At 35.6% G+C, this 12,500-nt stretch overlaps 1 protein-coding gene across 1 annotated transcript in view; it reads left to right on the top strand.

Annotated features, from left to right (window-relative positions):
* LOC137630849 (A disintegrin and metalloproteinase with thrombospondin motifs 10-like) overlaps positions 1-12,500 on the top strand; it is a 47,518-nt gene that overhangs the window by 26,918 nt on the left and 8,100 nt on the right. The window contains 8 exon segments of the mRNA XM_068362396.1: positions 1,626-1,843; positions 2,685-2,740; positions 3,575-3,716; positions 5,560-5,688; positions 6,976-7,129; positions 7,531-7,626; positions 8,629-8,757; positions 10,662-10,757. Of these exon segments, the coding sequence (XP_068218497.1) occupies positions 1,626-1,843; positions 2,685-2,740; positions 3,575-3,716; positions 5,560-5,688; positions 6,976-7,129; positions 7,531-7,626; positions 8,629-8,757; positions 10,662-10,757 (1,020 nt within the window).

Below are 12,500 nucleotides of genomic sequence, written 5' to 3' on the forward strand. Positions count from 1 at the left end.
AGACATGTATATACAGTGTTGCAAAATCATCCAAACACTCTAAATCACACAGACATGTGTATACAGAGTGTCCCAAAATCATCCATACACTCTAAATCACACAGACATGTGTATACAGAGTGCCCCAAAATCATCCATACACTCTAAATCACACAGACAGGTGTATACAGTGTCCCAAAATCATCCATACACCCTAAATCACACAGACATGTGTATACAGTGTCCCAAAATCATCCATACACTCTAAATCACACAGACATGTGTATACAGAGTGTCCCAAAATCATCCATACACTCTAAATCACACAGACATGTGTATACAGTGTGTCCCAAAATCATCCATACACTCTAAATCACACAGACATGTGTATACAGAGTGTCCCAAAATCATCCATACACTCTAAATCACACAGACATGTGTATACAGAGTGCCCCAAAATAATCCATACACTCTTTGGATTCTTACAACTTGTTCAATTGATTGACATTAACGTGTAAAACAGATTCACAGGAGAGATACAATGCATATTTAAAGATTCTGAGAGTTTTTCAGTGTGAACTCTGTGAATCTTTAAATATGCATTGTTTCTCTCCTGCGAATCTGTTTTCCACGTTAATGTCAATCAATTGAACAAGTTGTAACAATCCAAAGAGTGTAGACATTATTTTGGGAAGAGAAATAAGATGGAACAGCGTGCCCAAGTGTTCCCTCAAGCAACTCTAACCCAAGATAGTGGAAGACCATGGTACAGAGGGTAAAACACTACCCAAGGCTATAGAACAATGGTTTGATTTTGGAGTGACCTTCTCCTAGAAGAGCTGCTTACCATAACTAAAGAGTCTCTTCTACCCATACCAAGAGGAAAGTAGCCACTGAACAAATATACTGCAGTAGTTAATCCCTTGGGTGAAGAAGAATTGTTTGGTGACCTCAGTGTTGTCAGGTGTATGAGTACAAAGGAAAATTTTGAAAAAAATATGCCAGACTATTCTGTATGTGTAGGCAAAGGAAAAATAATCCGTAACCAGAGAGAGGAATCCGGTCAAAGGACCAGAGCCAATAACTCTCTAGCGGTAGTACTTCAACGGGTGTATATATTTATATCTATATAATATATATATATATATATATATATATATATATATATATATATATATATATATATATATATATATATATATATATATATGTGTGTGTGTGTGTGTGTGTGTGTGTGTGTGTGTGTGTAAAAATCACAGGAAAACGTGATGCTCAGATGCAGAAGAACCACAGGGAAAATGAAAATACGAAATATACGCTTAAGTCCTGAAGAAGTATCACGAAACTAGTCAGGACTTAAGCGTATATTTCGTATTTTCATTTTCCCTGTGGTTCTTCTGCATATATATATATATATATATATATATATATATATATATATATATATATATATATATATATATATATATATATATATATATATATAAATTTGCGTGTGTAATACATATCAGTATCTACATCAATATCGTCATTGAAAACGAACACCACATTGTCCCACGGTAAAACAACACACCGAAATCTCACCCCCCACCCCCACCATAATAATAATAATAATAATAATAATAATAATAATAATAATAATACAGATCCAGGCGCTGTTCCACCACCCAACGTTGGGTCAGAAGATCCACCTGGTCATCAACTACATCGAAGTGATGCCCAAGCAACCGGAGACCCTCCACCACTTCGGGGGCGACCGCGAGAAGCTCTACGAGTCCTTCAGGCTCTACAACGAGAGAAAGAACCAGGAGGCCACCAACAAAGTCGACGGCAATCCCTGGGATATGGGCATCCTCATCTCCGGGTAAGGGCGTCTTAGAAGATGGGATTTCTGATTAACTATTTCTTATCACTTTCTTATCTCTTATTAATTTCTTATTTATTGTTGCTTTCTTAATCCTTATTAATTTATTTCTTATTACTTTCTTATTTCTTATTAATTTCTTATTTAGTGTTGCTTTCTTAATCCTTATTAATTTCTTATTTCTTATCACTTTCTTATTCCTTATCAATTTCTTATTTATTGTTGCTTTCTTAATCCTTATTAATTTCTTATTTCTTATTACTTTCTTATTTCTTATCAATTTCTTATTTATTGTTGCTTTCTTAATCCTTATTAATTTCTTATTTCTTATCACTTTCTTATTTCTTATTATTTTTCTTATTTATTATTGCTTTCTTAATCCTTATTAATTGCTTATTTCTTATTACTTTCTTAATTCTTATTAATTTCTTATTTATTGTTGCTTTCTTAATCCTTATTAATTTCTTATTACTTTCTTATTTCTCATCAATTTCTTATTTATTGTTGCTTTCTTAATCCTTATTAATTGCTTATTTCTTATTACTTTCTTATTTCTTATTAATTTCTTTTTCATTATTGCTTTCTTATTTCTTATTACTTTCTTATTTCTTATTCATGATTGAGTTGAGGGAAACCATACGACTAGAGAAATTAATAATCACATTGTCATAATCTTATGAGATTAATTTGAAATTGATTTGCTCAAATTAAAACTAAGAAAAGATAAAACATATAAAATGCATAATGAATAAAAAAGGTTTAAAGTTAATAAACAAATGTTTAAAATCTCGAGTTGCTTGTCACTGATCAATTATACTAATAAAAGCATATTGATTTGCAGCCTCAACTTCTACAGCGTCTCGAAACCTGATGGAAAAACTTCCTATTCTACAATGGGTGAGTCTACTTTTCGACATTTCCCACGATGACTAACATATTGTCTAAAACTAAGAAGCTATTGTCCTTTATGAGTCTATGTGCATGAACAAGAGTTAAAAGTTAGTCTAGTATTTGAGATCAGTTAACTGATTTTTTATTTCAGATTAACTTAATAGCAAAAATTATTCGTTTCTTTTCCACAAAATAGTTTCTCTGTTCATATGGATTTTTGCTTGTTCTTGGTAGAAGATTATCATCCTATAAAACACTATCTATAACAGATAAACTTCAGAAATTCAGTTAAAGAGAGAGCATTGATAAACCTGAACATCAGTTAAAGAGAGAACATTGATAAACCTTAACTTCAGTTAAAGAGAGAACATTGATAAACCTGAACATCAGTTAGAGAGAGAACATTGATAAACCTGAACTTCAGTTAAAGAGAGAACATTGATAAACCTGAACATCAGTTAAAGAGAGAACATTGATAACCACAAGAAGTGTCTTTGATATACACATACTCAATGCAAGGATCTCCCTTTAAATACTGGAAGAGTCTCTGCCTGACAATATTTTGGACAGGGTTTACAGACCCTTTCAAGCTCTATCGTTTCTAGTAGTGTCTGCCAGCTAATCATCCTTGTAAGCTTAGTATGGGTAGTTTGGGGGACCTATAATACGAGACCCTTTCAAGCTTGATCGTTTCTAGTAGTGTCTGCAAGCTCATCATCCTTGTAAGCTAGGGATGGATGGTTTGGGGGACCTATAAGTCTACTTGCTGAGTCATCAGCAGCCATTGCCTGGCCCTCCCTGGTCCTAACTTGATCTACATTTCAATTTTTAAACCTTCAGGTCTAGCCGCAGTTCGAGGCGTGTGCCACTCAGGCTACAGTGCTGTCATCGTGGAACTGGGGGCAACGGACACCTGGGGTAAGCCCTACCCCTCTGCTGGATTCGCCTCCGTCTACGTCATGGCTCACGAAATGGGCCACAAGTAAGTCATGGGAAACCACGATCTATTTCTCTTATTTAGATGTCTTTTTTTTCAGTCTTCTCGATGTACTGTACACATATGTGTAAAATACATTGGCATTGCGTAAAGTCATGTATCTCTCTATCTACCTATATAGATAAATTGATAAATACATATGTGTATGTGTATATGATTTTTATATTAATATATTATTAAAAACTTGCTACTAGTTAGTCAAATATAGAAACAATATTAAAGGAACTAACTTTGAATGGGGTACCAGCAGTGTAAACGAGGTCAAGAAAAGATATGAATGGCAACCTAACTCCCTAACATTCAATATAATCCCCTCCCCAGGTGAGAAAAAGATATATATATATATATATATATATATATATATATATATATATATATATATATTGAATATATATGTATATATATACAATATATATATATATATATATATATATATATATATATATATAGATGTGTGTGTGCGTATGAAAATAAAAGAGCTATGGAAAGAATAAGGATGGAATTAACTAAGAGACAGAAAAAGAGCAACATGGATACGAGAGCAAAATAAAGTAGAGGATATTCTAACAGCAAGTAATAAAAAGAAATGGACATGGACAAGACATATAATGAGAATGATAGATAATAGATGGGCAAGAACAATAACAGACTGGGTCCCTAGAGATTGCATACGAAGCATGGGAAGGATGAGAGGACGATGTATTGAAGAGCTAGAAAAACTGTGGATATAGACTGGCATAGAACAATACACTGAGCTGCGGGAGAGCGAGTTCTGGAAGCGTGGCGCTTTGCTAAGGCGTCAAAGTTACCAAGTACTGCTCTCTCAAACGCTTACTCACACAACAGGGAGATGAATCCTGGGTTTCCTGGGCAACTATCACGCACAACAAGGCGACTCTCTGTCAGCTAGCTCCGCCCACCTTTTGTCCAGAAAATGAAAAACATCCTATCGCTAGGTTTTTCGCGAATTTTCCAAAGTACGTGGCATATTGCGTATTCTCTCATAAACATGACGCAATACCTAATAAAAATATAAAAAAACATTACATAAGCCCTTGCTCCTATCTTGTATGGTCACATAACACCCTCAAACAGATTACGTAAGATTTTGTAACAAAATTACGTGAAATAAAAAAGTTAATTCTTAAAAATAAACGTAAATTTACATATACTGACTTGAATAAAGAATACAATAAAATTAACGACGGAAGTCCTACATACTTTACATAATAAACTTATGTTTACATGAGAAGAAGTCATCTTAAGAGCTGGCTAACCTCTCTTCAATGCACAAATAGAATATAAATAAAATCATTAATAAACTACTGTACTTGCTCTACACCAGACCAGCTTTGTAAATATATATATATATATATATATATATATATATATATATATATATATATGTGTGTGTGTGTGTGTGTGTGTGTGTGTAGTTGATTCTAGTCCACTGCAAGACAAAGGGCTCAAGACAAAGGCCTCAGACATGTCCTTATTCATGTCAGGTTTGGCCAGTTTTCATCACCACACTGGCTACTATTGATGATGATGGGAGATTTTAGTCTAGCCGCTCACAGCAAAGTAACCTAGTATGGGTGGCCCTGACTAGTACAGCTTTGCTGATCATGCTGAAGCAAAACACTTTCACCACGTTAAGGTGTCTCCACTCAGATGGGGTGTGTATATATATATATATATATATATATATATATATATATATATATATATATATATATATATAGAGAGAGAGAGAGAGAGAGAGAGAGAGAGAGAGAGAGAGAGAGAGAGAGAGAGAGAGATTGTGATTTTACAATTCTTTCCTTTTCAGCCTGGGCATGCTTCACGATGGGTATGGTAACTCCTGCCCCAAGAACGGCTTTGTGATGTCAGCATCCAGATCCACCAGTGGCGAGACAAACTGGTCTTCTTGCTCGCGGGAAATTATCGAGACCTTACAGTGAGTGTCAACTTTTGAGTTAAGCATATAACAATAATTTCCTCTATTTTACAGTTGCCATGAAAGCCGTGCAGTACTATTTTTATTCTTTTGTATATATATACTTCTGTAATTACCTAATGACTATCCTTTATATGATCCTTTATAGATTTGAGCACTTTCCATGGACATGAACTTTTACTCTTAACATCCTATTCATAAATCAAATAGTCTCCCACCTTTACATAAACGGACTTCAGGCACCTCCAACTTTTATTCCTTTTTTATTTGCTGTGCCAGGCTATGTTGCAACTTCTTGCATCAATAAGCATTAGTGGTGACAGATTTTTCAAAATTCGTCTCATCATTCAGAAAATGCTCCTTTTGAGGGCACTTCCTTTACTTGGTCCTGCATACCTCACTGCAGGAGATGCGAAGTTTTAATCTTTGTAGCGTTTCTATTTCTACCTCTTATTTTGTTTTTAATTGCCACGCCTCCTCTACCCCCAACGAGACTCCAGAAGTCTAAATCTCCCCTTTCTATCAATAACTAAAGTAATAATTCAGCCCAATTTTTATAACCCTTCAAACGCTCTAGCTAAAGGTTTTTTTCATCCTATTTCTTTTTTGTCTTAATGTTTACGATCCATTTTATTACTAAATGATCACGAGACCCCAGAAGTCTAAACATCCCCTTTCTATCAATAACTAAAAAAATAATTCAGCCAAATTTTGATAGCCGTTCAAACGCTCTACCTAAAGGTTTTTCATCTTATTTCTTTTTTGTCTCAATGTTTACGATCCGTTTTATTACTAAATGATCACGAGACCCCAGAAGTCTAAACATCCCCTTTCTAGCAATAACTAAAGTAATAATTCAACCAATTTTGATAACCGTTCAACCGCTCTAGCTAAAGGTTTTTTCATCCTATTCTTTTTTATCTCAATGTTTACGATCCGTTTTATTACTGAATGATCACGAGACCCCAGAACTCTAAACATCCCCTTTCTATCAATAACTAAAGTAATAATTCAGCCAATCTTGATAACCGTTCAAACACTCTTGGTAAAGGTTTTTTCATCCTATTCTTTTATATCTCAACGTTTACGCTCCGTTTTATTACTGAATGATCACGAGACCCCAGAAGTCTAAACCTCCACTTTTTATCAATGACTAAAAAAATTATTCAGCCAAATTTTGATAACCGTTCAAACGCTCTAGCCAAAAGTTTTTTTTTCATCCTATTTCATTTTTGTCTCAATGACATTTACAATCCGTTTTATCACTAAATGATCTCTAATCTCCAGAGCTCCATGTTTAGACGACGTGCCCTCCGAACCGTCGATTCACGACCACAGCATCTACGACCAACTTCCGGGACAGAGTTGGGATGCATACGACCAGTGTCGAGTCTTTTTGAGGGACGACGACGCCACCCTTTACAATGAGACGATTGGGGCGGTACGGGACACGTTTCGATTCTGTTCTTCAAAATATTTTATGTTTGTGAATATGTAGTCAACTTTAAGTCTATAGGAAAAATCTTGTTTTAATGAATATCACAAGTCCTTCTAAGGATGGATACAAATTACTTCGAGGAGATAAAGAAACCTGATTGATTTAGTCAAAACAAATCACAATCAGATGGCAATGCTGAAAGAAGCTGTAAATTTGCATTCGAGTGACAGAGCAAACATGAAAACGTAATCATATTTTCATATATATTTTCAAGATATATCGTCTTCTCGGCTCATGAATAAATCAAAAGAGTACCACGTTATCTCGAAAGCCTCTGTGAATGTGTAAGCCAATTAAAAACTTCTTACATTACATACTTAATATCTGTCATTACGATTCAACAGGATGTGTGTCAGACTGTCATGTGCCGAAGCCCTCATCGAATCGGCTACTTCAAAGCAGGACCTGCACTTGATGGCACTTACTGCGGCAAAGAAAGTGTAAGTGAAGTTGCTTTGCAAAGGGAACTAGTCGGCAGAAGTTGAAATAAATGTATGCGTTTCTAAGCAAGAGATTTGATGCTTTATCAAAATACCATGAGAAGAGAGAATGTGTATTTCTTAGTATGTTCCGAAGAAATAATTTCAATAATGAAAAGTGATACAAACACACACACCAAAACACACACACACACACACACACACACACACACACATATATATATATATATATATATATATATATATATATATATATATATATATATATAGATAGATAGATAGATAGATAGATAGATAGATCGATAGATAGATACAGGAGGTAGCAAGCCATAGAAAGTATAGCTTTGAAACTGTTTGCTTAATATCGTAGATGAACTACTCAAGTCATCTACATATCATAACAAAACAGATAATTTCTTCTGTTTATGTTCACTCGATCAATTCATATCTTGAAACCCATTATTTCTACACCATAATTTTATCAAAGAATTACTAATCAGGTTATCTATGATGGTAACCTGTATCCTTACGTTAAAGGATTTAAAGGCTGCTCATGAATGGCAGAGACAAGAGACAGTAACATTGCCCTGGTTAGCAGGGCAATGCCCTGAGATTGACCATATATACATATGATCAGCGCCAAAGCCCCTCTCCATCCAAGATAGGACCAGGGAGGACCAGGCAATGGCTGCTAATGACTCACCAGATAGATCTATAGGCTTCCCCAAACCCCTCATCCTTAACTCACACGGATGGGGAGGATGCAGACGCTAAAAAAAACTGTAGAGCTTGAGCGGGACTCGAACCCAATTCCGATATGTCACAAAGCAGGGACATTTCCAGTAGGCCACCACTGAAGTATCTATTGGTCTATAAGGCCCAGCATGAATAACTACTGACGGGCTGCCAACGCAAAAGCCCGTGTCCAGCAGTATAGGCTGGGCAATCTTTTACTACTACTACTACTACTACTACTACTACTCTTCATTGTCTTTTACGCAGTGGTGCATCGCGGGAACTTGCACGCCCTGGCCAGCTGACCGCACTCCAAAGGTAGTCCTTGGAGGGTGGAGTTCCTACGAGCATACGGAGTGCTCCTCTGGCTGCATTGAGGGTGGCATGGGAATACAGGTAAGCGGAGATGCAGCAAGAGGAAGAGGAATCTCTATCTTGTTTGTTACATTCACTTATTTGTGTTATTGTTTATAGTTGATCAGTTTACGCAAACTGCCGCCAGATCGGATGCATAAGTGGATGAATACTTATATATATGCATATATATATATATATATATATATATATATATATATATATATATATATATATATATGTATATATATGCATATATATATGCATATATATATGTATATATATATACATATATATATATATATATATATATATATATATATATATATATGCATATATATACATATATATATATATATATATATATATATATATATATATATATATATATATATATATATATATATATATATTTAAGCCTCTCGAATCGTTTTATATACTTGCCTCCAATATTTGTTAATTTCATTTCAAATGAAATTGTTTGCATAAATTAAAGCATGAGGGTGATGTATGTCGATTCAAATAGAAGAATTTTCTCTCTGGTTTTGAGTTCCATACATTTTTCTTTAAAAAGTAAGGGTTATTGCTCTCTTATGTGATACGACCTACTCTGTCTGTCTCTCTGTCTGATTCTTATCTAAATTGTCTTCCGATTTGCTCTGATCCAGGGAATTAATTTTCTTACCATCTTGGCACTGGCAAACGAAGTAGTAAGATTAATTACATCCCTTCAAATATTTATATTGAATCTTCTAGAGTTACATTTTAAAGGGAATTACTTCTTCCGTCCCTGCAGAGCTTTGGAATTCTATTTGTTTGCTATTATTGCGCAGTGGAGTTTTCATCTAGTCTTGGCTACAACAGAGCAACTGAATTACCATTACAATGGCCTATGCGCTGAAAATATAGTAATAAAAATCCCTTAAAAATATCAATTAAACGAATAAGTTGATGCCAGAGAGAAGTTTACACTATTAATTCATCTGATATAGAATTGCAGTATATTTTGCTATCTACCATCTGAGGTACGATGTTTTTTTCTTATAAAAAGAATATATTTTCATCCGAATATTTTGCAGTGTTTACATATTTTCACCCGAGTTGACTTTCTCTTGAACAAAATACAGTTTCTCACCCAGACCTTTCTCCTCTATCTCTCTCTCTCTCTCTCTCTCTCTCTCTCTCTCTCTCTCTCTCTCTCTCTCTCTCTCTCTCTCTCTCTCCTCTGAGGTACGATGTTTTTTTTCTTATATAAAGAATATATTTTCATCCGAATATTTTACAATGTTTACATATTTTCACCCGGGTTGACTTTCTCTTGAACAAAATACAATTTCTCACGTCCTTTCTCCTTTCTCTCTCTCTCCTCTGAGGTCTATCTCTCTCTCTCTCTCTCTCTCTCTCTCTCTCTCTCTCCTCTCTCTCTCTCTCTCTTCTATGAGGTACGATGGTTCTTTCTTATAAAAAGAATATATTTTCATCTGAATATTTTGCAATGTTTACATATTTTCACCCGAGTTGACTTTCTCTTGAACAAAATACAGTTTCTCATGTCCTTTCTTTTCTCTCTCTCTCTCTCTCTCTCTCTCTCTCTCTCTCTCTCCTCTCTCTCTCTCTCTCTCTCTCTCTCCTCTGAGGTACGATGTTTTTTTCTTATATAAAGAATATATTTACATCCGAATATTTTGCAATATTTACATATTTTCACCCGAGTTGACTTTCTCTTGACCAAAATACAGTTTCTCTCTCTCTCTCTCTCTCTCTCTCCTCTCTCTCTCTCTCTCTCTCTCTCTCTCTCTCTCTCTCTCCTCTTTTTTCTTATAAAAAGAATATATTTTCATCCGAATACTTTGCAATGTTTACATATTTCCACCTGGTTTGACTTTCTCTTGAACAAAATACAGTTTCTCACGTCCTTTCTCCTCTCTCTCTCTCTCTCCTCTGAGGTTTCGCGTCGGAAATGCACGAACCCCAAACCTCAGAACACAGACCAGAGATGTCCCGGACAGGAAACCACTCTCACTGTGTGTGATGACACAAAGGTAGGTCGAAACTTGCTCTCAATACTTTTCCATCTCTTGGTGTAAAGGTATTTTATTTGCCTCGAGGTCAAGTTTGAAATTCACTATATGACCATTTTTTTACCCGAAAACATTAACGGTGTTTTTTATTATTGTTATTATTATTATTATTATTAAATAAGCTACAACCCTAGTTGGAAAAGCAGGATGCTATAAGCCCAGGGGCCCCAACAGGGAAAATAGCCCAGTGAGGAAAGGAAAAAAAAGGAAAAATAGAATATTTTAAGGACATTAACATTAAAAACATTAAAATAATATTATTACTTGCTAAGCTACAACCCTAGATGGAAAAGCAGGATGCCATAAGCCCAGGGGCCCCAACAGGGAAAATAGCCCAGTGAGGAAAGGAAATAAATAAAAATAGAATACTTCAAGAACAGTAACATTAAAAACATTATAATTATATTATTACTTGCTAAGCTACAACCATAGTTGGAAAAGCAGGATGCTATAAGCCCATGGGCCCCAACAAGGAAAACAGCCCAGTGAGGAAAGGAAAAAAAAGGGAAAAATAGAATATTTTAAGAACAGTAACATTAAAATAAAATATTTTCTTGCAGGTATGCAACGGCAAACGCCTCACGATAACCTTGGAAAAGCAGGATGCCATAAGCCCAGGGGCCCAACAGGGAAAATAGCCCAGTGAGGAGAGGAAAAATAGAATATCTTAAGAACAGTAACATTAAAATTATTATTTCCTTACAGGTATGCAACGGCAAACGCCTCACGATAACCTCTTACTCGGAGCCCAGGGGACCCAACAGGGAAAATAGCCCAGTGAGGAAAGGAAAAAAAGGAAAAATAAAACATCTTAAGAACAGCAGCATTAAAATAAATATTTCCTTGCAGGTATGCAACGGCAAACGCCTCACGATAACCTCTTACGCGGAGTCCAGGGGACCCAACAGAGAAAATAGCCCAGTGAGGAAAGGAAAAATATAATATTTTAAGAACAGCAACATTAAAATAAATATTTCCTCGCAGATATGCAACGGCAAACGCCTCACGATAACCTATTACGCGGAGCCCAGGGGACCCAACAAGGAAAACAGCCCAATGAGGAAAGGAAAAATAGAACATTTTAAAAACAGTAACATTAAAATAAATATTCCCTTACAGGTATGCAACGGCAAACGCCTCACGATAACCTATTACGCGGAGCCCAGGGGACCCAACAAGGAAAACAGCCCAATGAGGAAAGGAAAAATAGAACATTTTAAAAACAGTAACATTAAAATAAATATTCCCTTACAGGTATGCAACGGCAAACGCCTCACGATAACCTATTACGCGGAGCCCAGGGGACCCAACAGGGAAAATAGCCCAGTGAGGAAAGGAAAAAAGGAAAAACAAAACATTTTCAGAACAGCAACATTAAAATAAATATTCCCTTACAGGTATGCAACGGCAAACGCCTCACGATAACCTATTACGCGGAGCCCAGGGGACCCAACAAGGAAAACAGCCCAATGAGGAAAGGAAAAATAGAACATTTTAAAAACAGTAACATTAAAATAAATATTCCCTTACAGGTATGCAACGGCAAACGCCTCACGATAACCTATTACGCGGAGCCCAGGGGACCCAACAAGGAAAACAGCCCAATGAGGAAAGGAAAAATAGAACATTTTAAAAACAGTAACATTAAAATAAATATTCCCTTACAGGTATGCAACGGCAAACGCCTCACGATAACCTCTTACG

This window comes from Palaemon carinicauda, chromosome 39 (assembly GCF_036898095.1).
Source record: "Palaemon carinicauda isolate YSFRI2023 chromosome 39, ASM3689809v2, whole genome shotgun sequence".
NCBI classification, from domain to species: domain Eukaryota; kingdom Metazoa; phylum Arthropoda; class Malacostraca; order Decapoda; family Palaemonidae; genus Palaemon; species Palaemon carinicauda.